Source organism: Phyllostomus discolor, chromosome 11 (assembly GCF_004126475.2).
Source record: "Phyllostomus discolor isolate MPI-MPIP mPhyDis1 chromosome 11, mPhyDis1.pri.v3, whole genome shotgun sequence".
In the NCBI taxonomy this organism is placed as follows: Eukaryota; Metazoa; Chordata; class Mammalia; order Chiroptera; family Phyllostomidae; genus Phyllostomus; species Phyllostomus discolor.
In genome coordinates, this window is record NC_040913.2 from 67,007,080 (window position 1) to 67,032,840 (window position 25,761).

The 25,761-nt window shown below is 50.3% G+C and overlaps 1 protein-coding gene across 2 annotated transcripts in view; it reads right to left on the minus strand.

The window, feature by feature from the left end:
• Positions 1-2,279: 2,279 nt before the first annotated feature.
• The window catches only part of GRTP1 (growth hormone regulated TBC protein 1), a 28,824-nt gene continuing 5,342 nt past the window's right edge, over positions 2,280-25,761 (minus strand). The window contains exons 3-8 of one of the 2 annotated variants that reach the window (XM_028526609.2): positions 22,627-22,785; positions 18,167-18,291; positions 15,420-15,516; positions 6,640-6,812; positions 6,370-6,555; positions 2,280-2,626 (exon numbers count right to left, since the gene is read on the minus strand). In XM_028526609.2, the coding sequence (XP_028382410.1) occupies positions 2,537-2,626; positions 6,370-6,555; positions 6,640-6,812; positions 15,420-15,516; positions 18,167-18,291; positions 22,627-22,785 (830 nt within the window). In that variant the 3' untranslated portion in view covers positions 2,280-2,536. The remainder of the gene's footprint in view (positions 2,627-6,369; positions 6,556-6,639; positions 6,813-15,419; positions 15,517-18,166; positions 18,292-22,626; positions 22,786-25,761) is intronic. The other variant, XM_036011493.1, reaches the window with a different exon arrangement.

Consider the following 25,761-nt stretch of genomic DNA (forward strand, 5'->3'; position numbering starts at 1 on the left):
CCTTATGCTCTTGTCAGCTCTCGGAGTGAATGGTGGAGAGTGGCGTGGACGCTGGGGTAGAGTGGGTACCAGGAACAACTGCAAGTGGAGGATCTGCCCGAGACACCCCGCTTCTAGGAGAGGTGACATGCAGCCAATCTGCTGGGTGGCAGTTTGAGACAGTGTCTTAAGGGTGGTCTTCAATTGTGACAGTAGAGCCATAGTGCTGTCCTACCTACACCATGGGAATGAGGGGTTGCAGGGCAGTGTGTGGGCTCCCTCACAGCAGTGCTTGGTTCCCTGTTGCTCTGGGGACAAGATCGCCCCTTGAAGATGGACCCTTATCTGGGCCTCCAGGACAGTGGCAGCAGGGGCCCTTGCTGGCTGTGTTCAGAGTTTTCAGAGCAGGAGCTCAAGCCTATAGTTTATTTGGTCTTAACTTTTTAAGCAATGACCTGCATCCTGTGAGGATCCAGGCACCGTGATGGCTGAGGCTGAGGGCAGCCTAGCTGCTGGGTGACACTGGGACTAGAGTGCCACTGGCTGCCACCCAGATGCCTGCATCTCGGAATCTGCCGTCCACGTGGGCAGGAGACTGGCTTGTAGAGCTTGTAGCCCTGCATGGTTCTCAACTCGGTAGCAGTCCTTTCCAAACCGAGCAGAGCAGAGCAGAGTGGGACCATCTGACAGATACCTGGATGGGTCTGGACTGACATTACTGGCAGTTTGAAAGCTGCCTGGGGGTGGGTGGAGCTCAGGGCCTGCAGGCAGCAGCATGACCACACGCGTTAGTGCCTTAGAAGGTTTGGATTCTAGTTTCCCAGTCTAGGCAGTGCAGACACTATACGCTTGATGCAGAGCTGAGAGAAACCCGCACTTGGCTTGGGGTCAGGTGTTTGGGGTGTTGGAACATTTAGCACTGGGGCAAAGGTTTCCAAGGACCCAGATGCCCCATGGCTCCCTGAGGCTTCGATGCCTGGGCAGATGATGCGGATGTGCTTATGTTTTGAGAAGGGGAGCCTCCATCACTGGGCTCCTGCTAGGGAAAGCCCCACTACTACAGCTCCAAGCTAGCCTGCCCAGGCCGGATGTCTTGCGGTTCTGCGAGTGAAAGGCTCAGGACCACACCAGTAGTGTTGAAACGTCAGGCAGAACCAGGAACCCCGAGGCCACGCAGCATCTGTGCCAACTCCATGCCGGTGACCCACATTGTTGGCTGTTCTTGGGGTGGCTCCCCAAGCTTTGGCAACTCATCCAAGCCAGATTCCTCCCAGGGACAGCGTCTAAAGTGGATTGTGGTCCTGGTCGAGTTTCCTCTGGCTATGGGCGAAGGGAGGTGCTTCCATGATGGCCACAGCTGGAGATGAGGATGGCCCAGGCTGCTGCCAGCACTCGAGGCTGCCATCACCCAGGTCTCAACTGTGCCTGCCTTTGGGAGTGAAACCCCACTGACAGGTGACTTGCAGTATAAACACAGGATGAGGATGGAGTGCTTGTAAGAGAGCAAGAGGTGTTTTGGGTTTTTTTGTTTTCTTTTTAAAGATTTTATTTATTTATTTTTAGAGAGGGAAGGGAGGGAGATAGAGAGAGAAACATCAATATACGGTTGCTGGGGGTTATGGCCTGCAACCAAGGCATGTACCCTGGCTGGGAATCGAACCTGGGACACTTTGGTTCCCAGCCTGCGCTCAATCCACTGAGCTACACCAGCCAGGGCGCAAGAGGTGTTTTCAGGTCACACTGCTGAGCAGGGCAGGCAAGCTAGGGGCCACAGTGGGGCTGGGGATGCAGGCGAGCTGTCCTTAAGTGTGCCCGAATGTCTCCCATCTGCCCTGTTCCCATAGGACTCCTGCCTGTGTGCACCCGTCTCCCCATTGCCTTTGCCTGTCTCATGCAAGGCTCAGCCTGCCCAGGCAATGAGGCTCCTCGGGGGGCTCAGGGTAGGGAGGTGGGATCAGGGGTCTGGGTGGGAGGTTCGTGTCAGTCCTGAAACCCAGAGAGGAGGAGGCCCGCACTGGGTGTGCCTTTTCCCCCCAGGGGTCTGGGAAGAGATGGCTGCATCAAGCACTCCCAGCCCCAAATCAGACTCATTCTTCATCTGACACAATTTTAAAATCAGTTTTAAAAATTACCTTTTGAAGAGAAATCACTTTGTACGTAGACAAACCTCACGTGAAGGTAAATGCTCTGCCACAGAAAGGAACAGACTAGTATTTCATTGGCATTAGTAACAATAATGGGAGTTTACTGTTTGGTTTTCACTTCCAGTTGGCTGGCAAGCTAGCGATCACAAACTCGTGAGTGTTGGCATACTTTATTATTAAATACAAACACATTTCACATTTTATATATTATTGTTTGGGGTAAAAATATATCTGTAGAAATTGGACTTCATAGCTCATCCGTTGCAGAAAATGTGATTTTAAATCACTCTTAAAAAATTCATGACCGAAATGTAGAGACATCAAGTATTTACAGCACTAAAAGGAAAGTAGTAAAAATTGGTCAACTCTGGGAATGAAGCCTCGTGGTCAGTGCGGAGGGCGGGACTTCCGCCTCACCCCTGCGCCAGCAGCTTGGCCCGGCAGCTCTCTCGAAGCCTGGCGATGGTGGTCATGGACAAGCTGCCTGGCTCGGAGAATATTTTCTGGAAGAGAAATGGAATCGGTTTACAAACCAAACAAGTTTCCACTGTAACCGTCCCCTGTTGAAGGCTAGGCCGTGGCAGGCGGATGCTGGAGAGACCCGTGACCTGCTGCACTTCGAGGGAAGACAGCCCTCCGCCCCAAGGGGTTCCTGATGCATTTCAGACATTAACCCTTATCAGAACCACGGTTTGCCAACATCTTTTTCTTTTTTTTTTTTTAGATTTATTTATTTATTTTTAGAGAGGGAAGGGAGGGAGAAAAAGAAAGAAACATGAATGTGCGGTTGCTGGGGGCCATGGCCTGCAACCCTGGCATGTGCCCTGGCTGGGAATCGAACCTGCAATACTTTGATTTCGCAGTCCACACTCAATCCACTGAGCCACGCCAGCCAGGGCTCAGATTCATATCTAATAAAAGAAAACTTCCCAAAGAAGCGAAAAGGTGGAGTCTCAGGGAGGCAGGGAGAGCAGAGAGCCAGCAGGCAGGCAGCCACAGCTGTGGGGCCCATGACAACAAGCATTGCAGGCTGGCAGATGTGCCATTGCATCTTTCATGCATAATTGAATAATCATTTGGGCAGTTACTGCGGAGAAATTCATGGTTATAAATTAGGCCAGTGTAAAGGCTAGTCATTTAAAAGTTTGTTCGTTTTTAAGAAATTGCATTTCAGCCCTGGCTGGTGCGGCCTAGTGGACTGGGTGTGGGTCTGCGAACCAAAGGGTCCCCAGGTTCAATTCCCAGTAGGGCACATGCCTGAGTTGCGGGCCAGGTCCCCAGTGGGGGCCACATGAGAGACAACCACACATTGATGTTTCTCTCCTCTTTCTCCCTTCCCCTCTCTAAAAATAAATAAATAAAATCTTTAAAAAAAGAAAGAAAGAAATTGCATTTCAGAAGGAAACTTCTTCCAGAGTTTCATAATACACAGCACCTGAGGTCAGGGTAGAGCGTTTACACAACTGTCCACGTCCCTGAAAAGTGGGAAGCAGATCAGATCCACTGAAATGTGCCAGGATGTTAGCGTTAACTGTCTTCGTCCCATCAATGTTGCCCTGAGTTCCAATATGACACCACTTTTCATTCTCCGGGAAATCCCAGGGGTCTTGTGTAGGATTGCAGAGGGGCTTGACTCGGGGACCGCAGTCGCTGTGCTCTCACCACAGAAATACAGTTTTGTAGAGAAACTGAGAAAACGAGACTCACTGTACGAGGGCTGTTTCCCTGCCAGCTTCCCTTGAATGGCTACATCTATCCTGTGCACCGATACACAGCATTTTTATTTCAATGTGAGTAGACTCTCGGAACCCACGCAGTGTCCTCATGATCCTCTGCTTCCCTCACGCCCACCGAGCTCACAAGGCCCAGAGCGCCTTTGTGCTATAACACAGGCAAAGCCCCGCCGTGGGCAGCCTGCCCACCTGCTACAGGCCCGGGGGGGAAGCAGTTGCCTTGCTGCCTCCCGCACTGTGTAAACACTAGCACTCACCGTAGGCAAGGTACTCTGCTGAACACTGACATGACACCAGTTAGAGCTAAAAACCCGGAAAGCAGCACACTGAGTGAAGGAAGCCAGCACAGAAAGCCGCACACACTGATTCCGCCTCCATGAAAGGTGCAGAAGAGGAAACTAATCCTTAGAGACGGCTGCCCGGGGATGGAAGCAGGGCAGGTATGGGACTCCCTTTTGGGGCGATGAAAATGATCTGGAAGTAAATAATGGAACTGGACCTCTGAACTGTACGTGTTAAAAGGGTGCATTTTATCCTGACTAGTGCGGCTCAGTGGATTGGGCGGTGTCCCGCAAACCGAGAGGCTGCCAGTTCAATTCCCAGTCAGAGCACATGCCTGGGTTGTAGGCCAGGTCCCCAGTTGGGGGCCTGGGAGAGGCAAGCGATCCATGTTTCTCACATTGGCATTTCCCTTTTTCCCTCCCCTCCCCTGTCTCTAAAAGTAAATAGATAAAATCTGTTTTAAAAAGAGGGTGAATTTTATGGCCTGGGAATGACATCTCATTCAAACAAATGAAATACCCTGAACCATCCTAGGATGCAGGACCTCCTGTCATCTCCCTTGTGTAAATGAGGAACCTGAGTCTAAAAGGAATCATAAGACCTGCCAGCTAGGGCGTACCCACGAGGGCAAGCTGTGATTATGCCCGAGTTTAGCGTCTGGCTCCTGCAGACTCCTCAACGCACAATCACACACTCATATACATGAGGCCTGGGAGAAGCAGGATCCTGCCATCTGCTGCTTGAACTCCCCTATCACGTTCTCCCCAAGAGGCCACCAACCAGCATGAAGACTTCCACGGGTGGAGAAGTTACCCTCTGGGGGAGGCATTCTGTAACAGGGTCCAGCTCTGCCTGACAAGCCTCAAAGGAATCAGTCGCAGGTTTCTGACATTGCCCATCCGTCACTACCTGCTCTTTATTGAGGCTGCTGGCAGGTGAGCAGGGCCTGATACCAGCTGCAGTGTCAGCGCCCAAGCCAGCCCACACGCCTAGAGGACGCACGTGGCCCTCGTGGCCACTAGTCCTCACCACAGCACCTACACAGGTCGTCTTCTGAGGCCAGGTGGAACAGAACCCCCTTCCGGGTGTAACCTCGGGACAGCAGCCTGGGTTTTCTCTCCCTCCCCGGAGCTGTCCTGCTTCCACGCTTCACCTCCACAGTGGCGTGGGGAAAGCTCAAGTCATGCACTGTCTGGCTCAGGGCCCTGGATATTTTCCAAGATGGTCCCAGCCACTAGAAGGCTGTCCCTGAGTTGCTTCCAGGCACAGCAGCCCAGCAAGGTGCTGGCTGCCACCCAGGGAGGTTCAGAGAAGCACCTGGCCTTCCAGGCATCTAAATACTGTGCCTTGTGGATGGAGCCAGCATGCCCTTTGCCACCTCCTTTGAATTTGTAACCATATCAAACGGAAAGGTGAAGGGCCAGGTGGGCCGGGCTCTCTAGATGAAGGCCGCATGGGCACTAGCATGCAGCACCTCCCACGAAGGCTGTTCAGGCTTTGGGCTCTGCTTCTAGCTCGCCCCTCTTCCCACTAGCCCACCTAAAACCTGCCTTCCCAGCCTAAGCCTGTCCTAGCTCCGAGGCCTCCTCAGAAGGCCTGTTGAATGCAGCTCCCACTTCATTCCTTCAGCAGGTCTGAGCCACTTGCACAGCCTGCAAGCCTGAGCCCTAGGACAAACAGGACAATCAGGACAAACAGGAGACCTGCTGCACACGGGGTCCTCAGGAAAGCCTCTGAGACCAGGTACACAGGCAGCCGGCTTGTGGGGCGGGGGCTTCAGACCTCACAGAGCTCTGCCACCTCCTGGGCTCCCAGGCCCAGAGAAACTGAAGTCCGGATTAGACAAGGTGTGTACTCGTACCCTTGATGCTTCCATCCCGGTGAACCTGGACCACCCCTATGGGGCGTCCCATTGGCACTGGACCCTGCCCACCTTGGGGCAAGCCACTCCATGGCTGGTGGCACAGGAGGAGGGGCAGCAGCCACTGGACTCCAGGTAGGTGGCCCCCACGCATCTGCCGGCAGGCCTTAGGCTCCAGGAGAGGATGGGCCTGGAAGGGGCTTGAGACAGTGCAGGGTGAAGGGCCCCAGCTGAGGCAGAGGCCCAGGGGAAACGCAGGGACAGGTGCTTTGCCAGGCGGACAGCTGGGCAAAGCCAGGACAGTCACCTCCCCGGCCAGGCAGGTGGAACAGCAGAGCAAAGCACAGGCTGAGCACACCCAGACACTCACCTGCATGAAGGTGTGACATTCAGTCACAAAACTCCCTTTGGTGATCTCCTTGAACTTTTCACAAATGTCTGCAAAACTGGTGGCTTCCAAAATAAAAGCCTGATGTTGTTTAATCAGGGTGAGAGCCACCCGGAAGATAATCTTCGAGCCTTCATTGAACAAACAATCCCAGATTCGCAGTACTGTCTGCAGAGAAAACAGAGAGATGGCACATCGCTGCCTGGTGACCTGAGCCAGCCCTGGTCCCAGCGAGACGTGCAACACACTCACCTCCACAGGCAGGATGTCCACAAAGAGGCAGATGAACCAGCGCGACACGACCAGCGTCCACAGGACGCCGTGCCCATCCATCAGGGCCGCCACTGCTGGCAGCTTGGTCCTCACCAGCTCCCCCAGGACCTCCTGGTCTGTCTTCAGGCCCAGCATCTCGGGGCTGTAATAATCTGCCACGGGTGCAAGGGGAGAAACCCAGAAACGTGCATCACTATTCTAGAAACCACAGTCCCCGGCAGCCTCGTCCCTCGCTCTCCCCTGAGCCAGGGAAGGAGAATGGGGCTGTCCATGTTGGATCCTTTCCAGGGAGAGGAGGGCGAGGTTAGAGGGTGGACGCAGGGCGAGACGCCACGCTGGGTGAACGAAGGGACTCCTGGGAGTGACTCCCAAAGCAGGGGCCCTGAGGCCTCTGGGGGCTCTGGACAGTGAAGTCCTGCTGGGCATCGGTTAAAATTTGCTGGCAGAATGAAGGGGTATTTTCACACACATATTCTTAGCAGTGTTATTCACAACAGCCAGAAGGTGGACACAACCAAGAGTCTGCCTGCAGGTGATGAGATGGGTAAACGAAATGTGGCATATACACAGACGATGGAATCCTGCTAGCCCTGAAAAGGAGGGAAACTGACATGCGCTACAATACGGATGAACCTGGAGGACACCATGCCAAGTGAAGTCGGTCAGCCCCAAAGGGACAAATACTGTGTGACGTGCCTAGACCGTCGACATCAGAGGCAGAAAGTAGGATGGTGGGAGCCAGGGGTGGAGCAGGGGACAGGGTGGCTATCTAATGGGGACAGAGTTTCACAGACAATTCTAGAGACAGGTGGGGGGGTTACACAACAGTGTGAGTGTGCTTGATGCCGCTGAACTGTACACTTAAAAACATTAAGATTGTAAAGGTGATGTTATGTGTATTTTATCACAATAAAAATAAAACCTTAAAAATCTGCAGGTGGCAGTGGCCTCTCCCTGTCATCCAGACTGAGGGAGAGCCCAGCAGCCCCAGTGGCTCTGCCCGCCCCGAGCTAAGGGAGGCTTTGGGGGCAGGAGGAGCAGGCACGGGGGCCCCTGGAGCCGCATGGACGGTACTGCCTGACCGTGAGCTCCGTCCCAGGAGCAAGGGAAGCTGCCAGGTGCAGGTGGCCCATGGCCTGGCCATGCAGGAAGAGGGAGCAGGTGCGGGCAGACCTGGCCCCGATGCCCACGAGGTGCCATGGTGGCACCCCCACGGTCACAGGAAGGAAGGGGTGGGGCTCCAGGCCGGTGGTCCCTCTACATCGCCCCCCTGCACCCACCACCTCCCCGGAGGGGGCCGTGCAGGGACACAAGTAGTGTCATAAAACACATTTAAAAAAAATTGGCCTAAATCACAGATTTCTAATCCCACAGCTGGGTGGTGAAATATGTGACCTTGATAGGCTAGACTTGAGGTTGCAACTGTGGCTGCCTCGGCCACGGTGGCCTCTCCAGTATCGTGGCAACGCCCGAAGCACCCCGGGTCCCTCTGAGCACAGGATGCGCTCTCCCTTTGTTACTGTTGTGTTTTTTATTTCTTTCTTTTTTTTGTTACGAAGATGATACATGCATACAATAAATCTGGACATTACAGGAGACCATGAGGTGATAAGTCAAAGTCATCCCCATAGGTGACCAATCATCACTAAGTAGTTGGATGGGCCTGCTCTGTACCTGTAATACCACCCAACACACTGACGAATCCTGCAGACAGCACCCTGTCAGACACCCCTTTAAAGTCCCCTGATACCTCTGCACACCCTCACGGACATGGCCTGCCCTCTGCTGCGAGGCGCCTGCGCAGGGATAGACCATAACCCACTTCACCGGCCCCTGGCGGACAGGCGCTCAGATGCTGGTGTGTGTTCAGGTGTGCAGGGAACGTCTTACACCTAGAGCTGCTGGGCGAGGGTTCTCCTGGCTGAAGACTCAAGGAATCCTCCATGCTTTCTCCAACTTGAGGACGGAGGACACTTCATTATATTTACCAGATATTCTAGAAGGAGCCAAACATCCCCACCTCTCTGAATACAGAAAGGCAGAGGCAATGTTAAGTCTAAAGTCTTTTCCAAAGACAGCCGACAACTTCACCTGGAGAAATTTCTTTTCCTCTAGTTTAGTGGCTTGGGGGCCCCGGGCTGTCGAAACACGGAAAGCAGCACCTGCCGAGGCGGCTCCTGGTTGCTCTGCCTCTGCCATCAGAGGGCCCGGGCTCCGGCTGGCAGCCGGCAGCCCCTGCGGCCCTGCGACCACACGCTCCACGGGCAGACAGACCTACGCTTCCAACAGCATGTCCAACTTTTGAAACGACATCTGCCTTGCCCAAAAACTTCCTAGCTTGTTAGTGCCATGTATTATAATACATTTGAATGCTTTATTTCGGGTATAAAAATCTAGTTAAGTGATCCATATAATAAAATAGGAAACTGTGCCACATTCTGCAGAGTCAAACACAGCATCTCGTTCTGCTACCCACCTGCGGTTTTGTTACCGAGCAAACTAGGGCTTGGCCACCTGGCGCCTTATGCACAGGGCCCAGCAATTACTGTTGAAGGAAACAGGTTTTTATTATAATAGGGCTCCAACCTTGGGGGGTGCTGAGAGCACTCCTGCTCAGAGCCCTCTTCTCCCACAAGATGCAGAACTTCCCTTGCTCCCCAAAAGGCTACAAGCCAAAACCATGCCCAGAAGTTCCCCATACTCTTATCTGTCCATTACATTAGCTGGTCATGCAAACAGATTCCCATCCTTTTTGGAATGTGTACTTGTGGGTTTCAGAGTTGCCATTTTTGCACAGCAGCTTTTCTCTTTGGGATTTGGGGTGCACTGTTCTCAGCCTTCACGTAGTGGTTCAGCAAAGCATGTGCCGTGCTGCGCTGGATCGCAGTGCAGTCCCAGGGGCACACGTCCCAGAGAGTGACTTCTCTGCACATCTTCCAGAGAAGAAGTCTGCAACTCAGCATTCCGGGCCGCAGTTCGGCTTCAAGCATTGTTCACTAGTCTGGGTGGCTAGGCGGGCCCCCGCAGTCCCATCAGCTCTGTCGCCGCCTTCTCCAGGCAGATTTCCTCTCTCACTGCTGACCTCGTGGTTCTCTCTCCTCCTAACCTGCAGCCCACCCTCACTTAAAGGTCAGCCCATAGCTTTCTATTGCAATATTATATCCTGCCCATCCTATGGCACATTAGTGTTGGCCTATTTTGTCAGTTCCCCTATTTTGCCTTTTGCCCTTTTTTGGCTGCCATGTTTAGTCAGGGCAGGAGTTGCCACGAACACAGGGGCATCTGGGGTGGGCATCCGACCCTTGCCTCTCATGAAGGTGCTGTATGAGCTCCCCCCCACCCCAACCCCCACATCAGGAGTCACCACACATTCTCAGAGTCACGTACTGGGCGGCAGCCCTCTTCCCTTCAGGAAGGCACGGCTATTAACTTGCCTTTTGTTGTGCAATGTAAGTTAACCGCTGCACCATTCGCTCTCCCCGCCTTCACCCCTGCTGCACATCCTGCCTGAAGGCGGGACTGCCAGGGGCTGCTCCCCTGCTTTCAGGGCACCCATGCTTTGCACCCCGTCACAGCTCGGTCCCTCACCATGGCAAAGGAACAAGCCAGTCTTGTCAATTAAACAGTCATTATGAATGCTGACACAATATCTCAGTCATGATGCTAATTTTCAAAGAGCAAGCTTCAATAAACTATGTTCAAGACTAAAGTACACTGAAAATAATTTAATAGAAGCCAAGTCAGTTATAAAATACCAGGGATTTAAAAAAATGCTTTCCTTTCATATATTTATTTTGCATCTATTTCTTGAAACTCAGTCATTTGCTCCTTTTTCTTTTTAATTCAGCCATGGTCTGGTCCAAGTGGGAGAAAGAAGCAAAGATTCTCTGTTCTCCTTTCTTGACTGTCCTGAGGGCCAACCCAACTGCACTGACTCCGGGGGACCAGGTTTAAGTTCAGGGGAGATAAGAGGATTTTCCAAGAAGGACATTCAAGCTGTGAGTACAGCACGACCTTGTCCTTGATTACGGAGAGAGCTTACGGCAGCTGCCAAAAATAGATGTCAAAGTCACACCCAGACCGCCACAGGCCTGAACCAGTCCCCAGGAGAAGATCACTGAAACCCTCTGTATCTACTTTCCCTCCTCAGTGCATTCTGCCTTTGAGCATTGGAAGGCCAGACAACCACGATGATAGTAGGCCCCACCTGCAGCATTGCCCTAACCATGGTCCCAGCAGAAGAGCACCATCATGCCAACATTCCGCTGTGCACAGGAAGAGAGAGATCCCTGTGGCCCCTGAGCTGGCCTCGCCTCTCTGAGGCCCCTAGTTATGCCTCTCCTGTGGACATTCATCTTTGCAGACAACCTAATTAATGGCTCTGCCAGAACATCTAAAGGCTAAATGGTGCTGGGACGGGCAGGAGAGGTGCAGGGGTGCTGTCTCAGGGGTGGGTGCTGCTGCTGCTGCAGGGGTGGGGTGCACAGATTTAAAACGCACCCGTGATTATTGCTACATGAGTGGGGTACAGCTGGGATTCAAGCCTGTGTAGTCTAACTCCAAAACTGATGCTCTTCAGCCCACGGAGGCAGTATCTGCCTGTGCAAAAGCAAGCCATGGAATACTGTGGGGGACACCCTACAGGTAAGTTAATCAAGAGAACCCTTGACTCGCACACTCAGGTGCAGCAGAGGCAAGTAGTCCAGTGGTCCTCACCCTGTCCCAGCTCTGCTCCACAGGGGCTCTGAACCTCACCCCACAGACTGTGCTTTATCAGTCCCCACCTCAGCCACACCCTCTAGCTTGAGCTGGGTTATTTCTGTGAGGAGCAATTAGCAACAGGTTTCCCTGTGTTTCAAAGGAAAACAGGTCTGACCAGCTTTTCGGGACGCCAATATATTGTCAGTTCATTGCTGCACTGATTCATCGTTTGATGCAATTAAAGTGGAATGGTGCTCTCCCTTCCACTTCTTAAAGTCAGACAGGCACCATTAGCACCAGGGAGTCAGAGCCTGGTCCCTGCCTGGCTTCTCTTCAAGGCTCAGGAATCCTCTCTTCCATCCAGGAAGTGAATCTGCTCTTTCTCTTGTACCCTTTCACCGAACACCTTGGTTTGTGTGGTGACTAATCAGGAGAGCCACCACCGGTTCCCGAGAAGCCACTCCTGCCACAGGAGTCTGTGCAGGAGAGATTTCTGGGTGTGGGTGTATGGAGGGTAAGTTTAGCTTGCGTGGACATTGTTTGCTAGCGTTTTGCTGACTTGGGACCGCAAGAGGCCTTCACGTGTAAAAGTGAAATCCCTTGAGTAAAACTTATCTGAGTGACTGTTCACGACACAGCAGTGCTCCTAGAGGTGGCGGTGCCTGCGGAGGGCTCAGGCGGCCGGACGGGAGGCCGGTGAGGCGTGCACAAGACCAGGAGTTCTGTGACTTCGTACAGAACTCAGTGACTCTGCCTCTGAGACCTCCTTCGGGAGAGGTCTGTAACAGCGTGGCCGGCCTTTAGTTCCAACACCGACTTTTATCCCATTTCACCTGCTCTGAATTGGGGTGTCACTTGCCTAGAATGGTGGTCATCCGGCGGCTACTCTGGCTTCGACACCCTACTTCATTGTTCCTTAAGTCTGCATTTCCTGGCTCACAGCAGAGCTCGGTCATCTCTTCTTAACTTCGTTGGCCATTCGAGTTTCCTACTTTGTAAAACGCCTATTTTCTTTTTCACAAAAGTCTGGCTCCATGTGGAATAGAAATAAGGATCTAACTTCATCTTATTTCAGATAAATAGTCAATTGTCACCAAATGATAGTTCAAATAATCTTTTTTTTTTCTCCATTAATCCCACATAGATCCTAATAGATTAACAGATCAGTAGATGAACTGATGTCTGGCCCCTTTTCTATGTGTGCCTCAGTAAGCTAATGGCACACGATTTTAATCGCCACAGCATTGTAGTAAATCTCCAGGATCCTTCTTTCAAGCCTTCTTGGCTTGGCTTTGCTCTCAAGTCGTCCTTATAATTACAGGACACACGGCTGCCTCTCTGCACGTGGAGAGCTGCAATGACAAGGATAATCCCTTTTTCTTTCCTCGCAGTCCTGGCATTTTTGTTTTGATGTTTTCTTTCATTTTTGAAATCAAGACCTGATGGCACTACAGTTTACTCCGACTTAACCTGATAATGACAGGACACGACAGTTCAGGAGCAATCTGGAGTTTTGCTTTTTCACTTTTCCAGGTAAGCACTTATCACCTGCTAGTAATCTATTGTGAAATTTAAAGGAAACCTCAACTAAAATTTGAGTTGGGAAGGCCTGTAGAGAGAGCTATCACACCCCACCACATGAGGTCAACCACCCCAAACTGGAAGACCTCAACTGCAGACCTCAACTCTTTACCACTTTAATACCCAGCAGGAGGAAGGAAGGTTTTCCTTCTACCCAGCAACAAGCCTAGACAATGGAAACGTCACAGCTCAGCCAATGAGAAGCCATCATCACCTGAATGCTCACCTTCCTTTAATGGACTTTCATTTTTTTCCTTGCTGATGATTTCTTTATCCTGCCTCCTTTCTATAAAAACCTTCCATCCTGTATAACCCCTCAGAGTATCTACTTATTAGCTGAGTTGTTGCTTGATTAATGAATCATTTAATAAAGCCAACTATATCTTCAAATTTAATCAGCTAAATTTGGTTTACTAACCGTGGAGGAGAGACTGTTCCATCATGACCGCTCTCTGTCCCTCACGCTGGACTCAGGCCAGAACGGAGGCTGCTTTCTGCAAACCGTCTTTGGAGGCCGTCTGATCACAACCGACATTCACCCTGATATAAATCAGTTCCCCTCCCTGGCCTCCTACCAAGTGCTGGCCCCTGGAACAGGCTGCTGCCCTGACCTGGTCAAGCATGTAAAGTAACTTCCTGTGCCTGGAGGCATTCCTGTACCAGCACCTGAGACCACTCCCCCTTCCACCCTGTGGAATTCTCTGCCACCTGCCGAGGGGCACAGGGACCCATTTGCAGCCACCAAAGACATGACTCAAATGTAAATTTCTCTTAATAAATTATCAATTGCCAGCCCCTTTCTTAGGTCTTTCCTTGCCCTCCACTTAGAGGGGTAAATTTTTAGTCTTGGGGCATTTTGCTGGGTCTGTGCATGTGAGCATGAACACTACGTCGTTTACCTATTTATTATGGGTTGGGTTGTGGTTGCTGCTGCTCACTGTTCGACCTCTTTCCTGCAACGGGCACTCCACAAGGCAGGACCTTCTGTGTCTGGTTCACTGATGTTTCCCACACCCCCAGAACTGAACCGATCATGGATATAAACAGTCGTTGCAATTAGTCTGAGGACATAACTGAAGCAAACAGTGAACATGATACAGAGCTCTGTCAATATTTCATCTGGAAAGTTTTGACTCCCTCTTCCTTGTAAGTTCCCCATCGCTGCAGTTCGGGCCTTCACGTGGAAGCTGGGCCTGCTCGCATCCTCTCCGCCTCTGGGCTCTCCTCTTGTGCTCAGGACCTCTCCACCTTTCCTTTCCTTTCCTCATGGGCAGCTTTGTTCCCCTGGCCTCTGCACACCCACTCCTGAGCCCTCGTTAACGGCAGCACCAGAGCATGAGGAGCGCCCCCAGTCCCCTCTATCTTCCCAGATTCCCCCTTTCTTTAACGGCACCGCTCAGGGTCACTCTTCCGTGCCAAGGTCTTAGAGTCACAGAGCCATGCATGTGAACCCAGGTCTGCCGCAGACAGCTGTGGGACTCGGGCTTTAAGTGTCCTCCTCTGTGAAATCGATGTCATAGCTGGGCCTGTGTGGTCCGGTAGTTCTGAGGATTAAATGAGAACGTAGGCGCAGTGTAGCATGGGACCTGAATGTGCTGTGAGCACATGTCTTCAGCACGGAGCTTCTGGAGATGGGAGCCAGCTCCCCAGGGAGGTCCCTGGGAGCTGTCCTGGGGTGGGTCTAGCCTGGCCCAGGCACGTGTGAGAGAGGGAGGAGTACAAAGAAAATCAGAGTCAGACACAGAAAACATGAGCAACCCAGGGCTCCCTGCCGTGGGAGGCCCCCGACCTCCCTGTCCACCTGTCAGGAGGATTTCGAAACTGTGCTCGTCTTTCAGGACTAGTGCCAGGCTCACTGGGACCGATCCCCACCATCAAGTCCTGCCCCACCGGGACGGCTCTGCCACTTCTCCTCCTGAAGCGGGCCTACTCTGCAGCTCACAGTCCATGCCGTGCATCACCCAAACCGGTGGATGTTTATTTAAAAATCACTTATTAATCAAAACAATAGTCATTAATAAATAGAAAGGTAGAAAAGTATGAAAACAATGACCCTCATCTTAATAACAGTAATAACAGCTGACAATTATTTGTGTCTTACCGCCATTCACGAACTCACTAACAGACACACGCGCGTAGCTGAGGGAAGCTCTCACAGACTCCGCCGCGATCCCAGGACACACTAAGGCCCCGCAAGTCTCAACACGGACGGTACAGACTGAGGAGCAGGCGAGCTCAGCACACGGTCTCGGCCGGATTCCAGCTCTAAGACGCCAAAATAACCACTGGCTGCGCTAGCTGCAGCTGATCATCTTAAACATTTTTCTTCTCTTTAACTTCATTACAAAAAGACTGTTAATCTCAACTCCCAAGCAACTCAGTAATAGTTTCATCAAATCTTGGCTGGTCAGCTGGATCATTTTGGTAACACTGGAAACCAGACAGTGAAAGGCAAACAGCGGGGATGTTCAACATACCAGGCAGTATCCTCCCGACAAGAGCATCTAACAGCCAAAAGGATTCTTCTTCATTCTTTGTGATAAGAATCAGGTATCCCGCTATAAAATTCATTCCCTGGAATTAGAAAAATAAGAAACAGAAATTCATGTCGAGTTTTAAAACACCGTAAGATTCTGTAGTTGTTGGGCTGCTAACTACTAACTTTGCATTTCCCTAAAACTTCCGAAATTCTCGAATGACCTTTTAGTACCACTTTGGAGATACCAAGGCTCTGACGTCTAGTAATGCGTTTAGTCAAGCCTACAAGAGAAGGAAGGACAGTGACTGAAAGAAACTCTTCTGAATACTGCCTTAGAATACTAAAATCAAAGACTCTTCAACTAATGGTTACCTTATGATAAATAAAACTTTCGATTTTTTTTTTAATTAATAGCGTGAGACTATATCAGAGGGGAACTATACCAGTAACCACATTTCATGAAATCCACAAAGGAACGTGGCCCGACACCCGGGGATGTTGAAAGAGATCCTTGTGATTGAGACTGTCGAGAAATTCTCTCGAACACTTGCCAGAGGGCAGATGCGGCTACAATACCTGAAAGACGTGACTCTCATCTGACAGAGTCAGCTCCACGCGGGGCAGAGCGCAGAGGGTGGGTGCTTATCAACAGTGACTTAGGGTCATCTCTGGGTGACTAGGTTTCAAACAATTTCTATTTTCTTTTTGGCATGCCTATATTTTCTAAAATAAGTATGTATTTCTCTAATAGTAAGGGGGAAATCCAACTCTTGTCAACCAACAAGATAAATGGGGACACAGAAACACCACACAGGGAGAGCACCGTGTGAAGAGGAAGGCAGAGACTGGGCGATATGTCTAAAAGCCCAGGAATGCCCAGGAGTGCCAGAGACCACCAGGCACCAGGGGACAGGCCGGGCACAGATTCCCTCACGGCCTGAGGAGGAACCAGCCCCGACGACACCTTGATCTCAGACTTCTGAACTCCAGAACTGAGAAACAGTTTCTGGTGGTCACGCCTCTCAGCTTATGGAGCTTTGTCATGGCAGTCCCGGGAAGCTAGCACAACGTACGTGTGTGTGTGTGTGTGTGTGTGTGTGTGTGTGCGTGCACACATACTCCAAAAGCCAACACACATTCCAAAAGCCAACATGTAGTGAAACATTGATTTGTTGTCCCACTTATTTATGCTCATGGGTTGATTCTTGTACATGCCCTGACAGGAGATTGAAGTTCGACTCCTTCGTGTATTGGGACAATGCTCTAACCAACTGACCTACCTGGCCAGGGCCCCCAAAGCCAGTAGTTTTCACATCATGCTAGTATTTAAAATTGTGTGGGTTTTTTTAAGCTATTTTTTTAACCCACAAGAACAGTAACTAGAATGATCTTAGGACAATTTCTCAGCCATCCTGCTTCCCCATCTCCAAAGGGCGGAGTCCTTGTTCCAGGACAAGTTAATGGCAGCCATAAAAGCCAAGAAAGACAGGAATTCCATATGGGAAAAATGGGCCCATCCCAGCTGCGTCTTTCTGAAGGCACCGCCTCCGGGTGACAGAGCAATGGGAACCTGATGAATTATTCAGGTGAATGCGAGTAGTGACTCTGATGTGTCTCTGCTGCTGGTCTTCTGTAAGTGATCTGCCTCTCTCCTCGCCCCATTTCTCCCCTGTTCCTCTGTGGAGCCCAGAGCCTCGCCACACGCTGACCACTCAGGAACGCAAATTCCCAGAGCACCCCTGCTGCACAGCCGTGTGTTCAAACCTCCCTAAGGGCCCGAACGCTCGCGGCTCCCTGGCCTTTGCGAGCATCTTCCGGAACCCGTGACTGTTAGAGGCACACTTCCCACCACACGACAGGGTTTACTCACCTTCCTCTCAGGAAACCTTGGGACAAGCCTCAGGCTCTGGCGGCATGAGAAGCATGCAGCCTCAGGGACGGGAAAGCCACTCTCTTCCCGTGACAGCCGTGGGCTCCTGCTTGCAGCTATGGCGACAAGCAGCATTCCCCGCAACAGGAAGCGGCAGCTCCTGCCAACACCCTGGCTGGCACATCTGGCGGCTTGGGCCTCACCAGCCTCCAGCGAGCTCGGAGCCTGAACCAGCCCGTCTCAAAGGCGGTGCGGCTGTATCACATGCAGCACCCACAGAGGGCACAGCTGCGGCTGCTCCTAACTCAGGCTCTTCTTGCATTCCCCGTCATGAATAAGAGTGTCCCTCTGATACACTCTAGGCTGGGGCCGTTTCACAGAGAAATGAGAAATGACTCTCCCCTACCTCACGAGTGCTTCACACAGCAAATCCAAAACAAGGCGACAAGGTGGCAGGTGATGGAGCATACTGTTACCTTTAATTACAGGGAAGATCTGACTTCCAAAAACAACCTTGAAGGAACACTTCCCCCCTCCACCCCACACACACACAATATGCACCGGGGCAATAAGGTGCTCTTCATTTACTTTTTGTCCTAGAAGATACAGCCCTGTGTTCATTTAAGTCACTTCTACCTGCTTCCCAACTTCCCGCCTTCACCCCCTCTCACCGCAGTCTGACACCGAAAGAAGTCATTAAATAGAAGTTTCACTACCTCTGTAACTGGCGAATATTTGAAGTCACAGTCTGTGCAGGTGTTATAACTTAGGGAGTTTATGAACTACATTAATAAAGAATACTTAATGTACACCTGGAGGTGTGTCCATTGTAAGTTTGTGGGGCGTCGATGGTGTTCACCTTCCTGGGGGCTTACCTGGCAGTACCCCACACCCCGGTTGTGGTGCCCGTAGGCCAAGAGCACATTGTACAGGGTCTTTTGTAAACAGGGGTCTGCGCTCTTGCGGAATTTTACGTTGTCTGGGAAGGTCCTGTTCATATCTGCAGAGAAATTAATAGCAGAATTATTCAAAAGGCGGAAACAGAAGACGGTCTGCAATGCACCAAACCCCACCTGGTGAAGTGCTGGGCTCCGTCTCGGGGCCCAGGGCGGGCTCGGCCCTGGTTGTGGTTTGAGTCGCCCCCGGAGAGCCTGGCTGCCCTTCCCGGGCCGTGAGCACCTGCAGCCCTCACACCAAGGTCCCGGCTGACCGCAGTCAGGAAGGAAGGAGAGGGTACTGCGAGGACCCCTGTCCTGCCCCAGCCATGCCAAGGGGACACCTGTGGGCCTAAGCAGCAGTTCTCCCAATGACAGCAAAAAATCAGTGACAGCAAAGTGAGCTTCTCCAGCTAAGGCCCGAGCCACTGAATGGCCCAGATTTTTTCCTCGCTTGTCTCCACCCCACAAACCTGTCCTCACATGCCCCCTGATTAGCTAAGTGGTGGCTAACTCTAGGACAACAGGTGACAGATAACCGTTTTACACAAAATTCTAGAAATTTTCCCAATTCTGAAGATTGAAAACATAAAGAAGCAGAACACACGGAGATCCCCTTTCAGAAATAAACAGATAAAATGGAAAACTAGTCCTGGCTGGTGTGGCTCAATGGATGGAGCGCCGGCCTTCAAACAAAAGGATCACTGGTTCAATTCCCAGTCAGGGCACATGCCTGGGTTGTGGGCCAGGTCCCCAGTAGGGGGCGCTTGAAAGGCAACCACACATTGATGTTTCTGTTCCTCTCTTTCTCCTTCCCTTCCTCTCTAAAAGTAAATTTAAAAAATCTTAAAAGAAAAAAAAACATGACAACTAAGAACAAAATTAACTCAGCACTGTCAACCTCTGTCTACAGGAGAGTTTCCCAGCCAACCTCTTCCTGTTCGTCAGACCCCCACTTCCTCAGCCCGGCCCCCCCAGCCTGGCCCAGCAGGTCCCACCAGGGCCCCGTGCAGGGACACAGGCGCTGGTGGAGATCACCAAGACAACACCTGACTTTTTTTTTTTTAATCCTCACCCAAAGGCATGCTTATTGATCTTAGAGAGAGGGGAAGGGAGGGAGAAAGGGAGGAGAAGAAATATGAATTGGTCGTCTCTTGTACACACCTCCATCGGGGACTCAACCCACAACCTAGGCATGTGTTCTGACCAGGATTCAAACCTGTGACCTTTCAGGCTACAGGATGATGCTCCAACCAACTGAGCCACACTGGCCAGGGCCAACGCCTGGCTCTTTAAAGCTGAGTTTCACATGTTAACTCTGTACACAGGTGCAAGAACAGAGAGGATGTACGTCAGCTTAAACCATCACATCTTTTCTAACTCTACTGACCCCACTCAGGTCAGCAGTGTGCTTGCCACTGTGCTACGTCTAACAACCAGAACAACCTGGGACACGCACAGCCTGAAGGTTTCAGTGTGGGACCTGCGTGGCCGCCAGCTTTCTCTGCCACGGCCTCCGCAGGCACGGCAGCTCCCCCTGCGCCTGAGGAAACGCAGCCTCCGCGTCGGCCTGAGGCCCCCAGACCTGCAGTGAAATGCTGGGTTCCGTCCCTAGCCCCTGTCCCAGGTCTTGTCTCTGCGACTGAAAAACCAGGTCTGTGCGGAACGGTGTGTTTAGTGTCCCAAAGCACATTATTTTTTATGCGTGTTTTCTAAAAAAAGTGTTGTTTTGTTTTTTAAATGCCTCCCATAACGTGTCTCATTCTCTGTTCCTGCCCCCCTCAGCCGTGCCTCTCAGAGTCCGGACGGCCTGGAGGACCGCAGTGTCGCTGCGGCGTCCCAGTGATGGTGTCACAGTGAGGGGCAGCTGTGCCGTCACCCGTGACACAGCGGTCTCACCCCCAAGCAGGACAAGAGGTGGGAGGCACAGGGTTCCTCTGTTGTAGTGACCGCGGCTACATTTATTTTTTCTTTTTTAAAAAACTGTATTTCAGTGTCGCAGGTTCAATTCCCAGTCAGGGTACATGCCTGGGTTGCAGGCCATGACCCCCAGCAACCGCACATTGATGTTTCTGTCTCTCTATCTCCCTCCCTTCCCTCTCTAAAAATAAATAAATAAAATCTTTTAAAAAATTAAAAAATTAAAAAAAATAAACTGTATTTCAATGTATTTTATATTATTTATTTTTTATGAGTATGGTACATTTGTTATAATTAATAAACTAATTAATACAGCACTGTTATTAACAAAAGTCCATATTCATTTAGATTTTTCAAAAATTCCTACAAAAAATTTTTTTCTGGAGTTCTAAGCATTCCAAACTGCAACTGATCAGGAAAAAATGAGCGTTTTTTACTTAATTCAGACTAGAATGACCAGCTGTGCTCATTCCTATGTAATATTTTTTTATTATGAAAAGTTTTTCCATATGTTTTAAAATCTTTCCACAGGAAATGCTGCCTTGCATTGTGGACGTAGATGTGAACAGGGATATTCAGTCTGCGCTTACAGGGCACGAAACGTCCAGCCCTACCAACCCTGTGAAATGATCTGTCCAGGTTCCTCAAAAAAACAGACACGGAATGACCCTGGGGTCCAGCAATTCCACTTGCGGGAATACGCCCAAAACCGAAAGCAGGGTCTCCCAAAGGCGTTTGTCCACCCATGTTTCGGGGAGCATCATTCACAACAGCCAGAAGGTGGACGCAGCCCCAGTGCCCACCGGCGGACGAGCAGCGAAACACAACGGCGTGGACGCACCGTGAAACACCACTCCATCCGCCTCACACAGGAAACGCTGCCACGTGCGGCCACACGCATGAACCTTGAGGACATTATGCTCAGTGAACTCAACCCGCTACAGAACGACAGACACTCTATGATCCCCCTTCTATGAGGCACTCAGAGCTATCAAAGTCCTAGAGACAGAAAGAAGAATGGTGGCCACCAGGGACGGGGGAGGGGGGGACACGGGGCACAGGGGTATGACAGACAGGAAGTTAGTGTTTAATGGGGACAGTTTCAATCGGGGAAGACCGAACAGTAAATTTTACATTATGTATATTTTACCACAATAATGAAAATATTTACCTGAAAACGCTGGCACTAAATAGAGCCTCAAAATTTATTTTTCAAACAAAGAGCAACATTCTATTTTATTTAATATGTTCAGCCTCCCTAGGACCAGAAGTCTCTTCCCAACCTAAACAAGCATTTCCAGCCCTGCTGAGTGATGGCCCCCGCTGTGCCTGCAAAGCCAGCAGCAGATTCTGTGCTGAGACCTTTGACCCTGGTTTGCTGTGCAATCAGGTTGCAGCCAAAGGGTTCAGCACCTCCAGCTTTGCCCATGGGTTCCAGCCCTGGGCATGTGAGGCCCCAAAGACTGAAAGACTCCCATTTATTATGTCGGAGACACACCACTCTCACTGTCACAAGTCAGCCCAACCTCTCAGCACTTCAAAGCAATTGATTAAATTTTTTTAAAGGTTCTATTTATTATTTTTTAGAGAGAGAAGGGGGGGAGCAAGAGAGGAAAAGAAACATCTATTGGTTGCCTCGCACATGCCTGCAATTGAGGACCTGGACTGCAACCCAGGCATGTGCCCTGACTGGGAATCGAACTGGCGACCTTTCTATCCATAGGATGATGCCCAACTCACTAAGCCACACCAATCAGGGCAAATTAACTCAATTTCTTAAATTAGCGATTTTGTTTAAATTTGTATTTCTCAAACACTGTTAAAATCAGGAAGGCAGATGTATTTCTTTAAAATCTAATTATTCATTTTAGGTTAAACATTTTTTTTCTTGAGCCCTTTAAACTTTTAAGAGACAGGGAGCCTGGGTAAATATTGAGAAAACTACAGGGAAAGAGATTAGAGGCCGAAAATATCAGCATCCCTAGACAATTATTAGAGCTTGACACGAAGAAAGAAAACTCCGGTGTGCGCCTTTGTGATGCTCGCGGAGCTGCATATGTAAGCCCCGTGTGCGCCCGTCAGGCACACACCCCTTCCAGCAAACACCCCACCGTGTTAGGGCTGCTGGCATTAGGGCTGCTGGCTTGGCAGCCTTCTCGCTTTCCTTAAGGGTTTCCCCTTGAAAGGAATCTGGTCTTTCTGTTATCATGTTCCTTACTAGCTAGCTAGGTGCTCAAACATTTGCTGAATAAATTAAAGACAATGTTCTCTCCTCATGAACGCTGAAGTTTTGATTTTCCCTTAAGAAAAATATAGTTTCAGATGGAAATCGGTCGGTGCATCTTTCACAACGCCCGTTTCTTCATCAGCATCATGACTTCAAAGAGTGGATGCAGACCCAGTTTGGAAGGTAGTTCCCACTCCTCCCCCTCCTCCTGCCCTGGCCACCCGGTGCCCAAGGGATGGACACCGTGTGTCACCTGTCCTGATGGCCTCCTCCAGGCTGTCGTTCCTCTCTCCCTGGAGAAGTCGGTGGTAGTAGCCAGGGTTCCTCTCCATCCGGGCCTGGGCTCCGCTCACCCCCATCCAGACGCGGGCCCGGTGCTCGAGTGGAATGCCTTTCCGGATGTAGCGCTTCACTGGAACAGAGAGGAAGGGCAGCTTCAGAAGGACAGAGCCAATGGCGTGAATTCCGGTGCCTTTAGCTCACCACTTCTCTCCTTAAATCAAACATTAAGAAGATGCAAAGCTCGAGCTGGTTGGGTGGCTCAGTTGGTTGGAGCATCATCCTTCACACCAAAGGTTTTGGGTTTGATCCCCGGCCTGGGCGTGTAAGGGAGGCAACAGATTGATGTTTTTCTCTCACTCCTCTCACGTGTGTGTGTGTGTGTATATCTCCCTCCCTCCCCTTCCCTGTAAAATCAATAAACATATCCTCAAAGATGCAAAACTTCACACATCTCTACCAAAACTGGTATATACGCTCATCATAGAATTCAGCTCTTCCACCCAAACTGACCACAATGAGGCAAGAGGCTACAATAACCCAATGCCAGGGGCTTCAAGGTCCATCCTCTGGTCCTTTCATGCTGCCCCCCACACAAACTGTGACAGATGCTGCAGATGTGAAGACAGGTTAGCCACAAGTCCAGCCTCAGGTCCCTGCTCAGGTAGACCTGGACCAGGAATAGTCACTGTGACTCAGGCCCTGCACACAACTGGAAATGCCGGGAAAGCAGGAGGGACAGAAACCTCATCAAGTGAAGGGACATGAAGCAGGAGGAGACCCCAAGCCGGTCCTGGGGAGTGTCAGCAGAGACACGAGGGCTGGAGGGATAGCTGAGGGTAGGGACAGACCCAGAGGCCCTAGTGAATCAGGCTCAGATGCACAGTCCTTCTCTGGAGGTGACGGTGCAACAGCGGGGACTGAGGTCACGCGAGAGTTCTGGGAAGCCCTCTGCGGGGCAGAGACCAGTGAGAGGACAACCTGAAAACAGAAGACAGCAAGTGTGCAAGCTGTGCGCGTGTGTGACGCACTGGCTGCGAGCACGGGCTGCAGCTGCAGACGTCCTCGTCCTGTTCTGCAGCTGGTCTCCGTGAGCCTGCAACTCCCGCATTTTGGAGGGAAACAGTTATTGAAAATAAATATGTGAAAAGGTGATCAGTAATTTCCTAATGACCATAACAACATATAGGAAAATAATCCAAAAACTACGAGTGACCTCAATTAATCAATAATTTCCTAGGCAAATGAAAACATTTGTAAGATTAACATTCAAGTTAATTACAGGAGCCCAGGGATGCTATGCCATGCTTTTAGTAATCTTAATTTGCCCTGGCTGGTGTGGCTCAGTAGATTGAACGCTGGACTGTGAAGCACAGGGTTGTTGGTTCGATTCCCAGTCAGGGCACATTCCTGGGTTGCAGGCCAGGTCCCCAGTGTGGGGAGCGCAAGAGGCAACCACACGTTGATTGTTCTCTCCTTCTCTTTCTCCCTCCCTTCCCCTCTGTCTAAAAATAAATAAATAAATAAAATCTTTAAAAAAATAATCTTAATTTAACCCCCCAAACAGTTTATTTTCAAAGTAAATATTCACAGGTTTGTTTTGCTTTGATATTATAAATATTATTATTTTAAAAGAAACCACACTTTAGGGGGAAAAAAGCTATACAATTAGTTAAATTCTACAAACAGCCATAGAAAGAAAAATATCTGAGGCACCAATTGCATTTAACAGAAAACACTTATAGGGAAAACAGTCTAGGTTACAGTCAGGAAAAGCACTGTTGATAAAAACTTAAACTCCAAGGCAACCCACACAGGATCACCCGTACGTGAGCACCTTAAAGGGGAAACTCCAGCAGGCCAAGCCTCCTGCACCTGCCCAGGAGGGGACAACTAAAAATTGGCAGAAGGATGCAGGGATGACAAGGGAAGATCCAGAAGAGGGAAAGAACATCTCCGAAATAATCCACCTAAAGACCAAGACCACTTCAGAAACCTCTTTGCCAACGTGAACGCACATTGGAGGACCTAGCCTCGGCAAGAGCGTCTCCACACTCAGTCTGTTTATACTGCCACGGAAACGTGAAAAGCACAAGCTTTGTTTTACTTTTAAGCCTATCAAAGACACTAGTAATTCAGTCTGACTTTCCCCCAACTTAGTACGATTTGTACTGAAGGCTGGCAGCAGGTCTCATGAGCCCGTGGGGGCAGCGTGACCAGGGACACCCGGAAGAGCTGTGGGTCGTTCTCTGCTGACCAGCAAGGGGCAGGGGCAGTCCCGACGCGGGTGGGGGTGGTTCTAACTTAGATGGTGGCAAAAACAAAAGACTTGTGCAAATCAATGGTAGTTCTGCACACTAATAACAAACAACTGAAACCGAAATATTGAAAACAGTATCATTTACAATAGTACCAAAACTAGAAAAAGAAATTCTCAGGTAAAAACCCAACAAAATACCTGTGGGATCTGAGTGCTGGATGCTGCAAAAGGAGTCAGAGTAGATATAACAAGAGGAGAAAGACACCACATATATCCCACCCATGGATCGGAAGACTCAGTATTGTGGAGATGTCAATTCTTCCCGAATTGATCTACAAATTCAATACATAATGCTTATTAATTTTCCAGGAGAGACATTGAGTTCATAATGACAAGCTGATTCTAAAATTTATGCGGAGCCCTGGCCATCACCGCTCAGTTGGTTGAGCATCGTCCTGCAAAGCGAAGGTCACCGATTTGATTCCCGTTCAGCGCACATGCCTGGGTCGTGGGCCAGGTCCCCAGTTGGGCGCGTGCAAGAGACAGTTGATCGATGTTTCTCCCCCTCTCTTCCCCCCCTCCACTCTCTAAAAATAAATAAATAAAATCTTTAAAATTTATGTGGAAAGGCAAAGGAACTGGAAAAAACGAGCAGAACAATTTTGAAATGAAATTGAAGGAGTCCCACTATCTGATTTTAAGGCTCACTATGGACTTTCAATAATCAAGACTGGTATTGGTGAAAGGTTATACATATCGATCAATGGAATATTAAAAAAATTTTCAGAAACAGATCCACACAAATAGAATCAATTGCTTTTTGACAAAGCTGCAAAGAAACTTCAATGC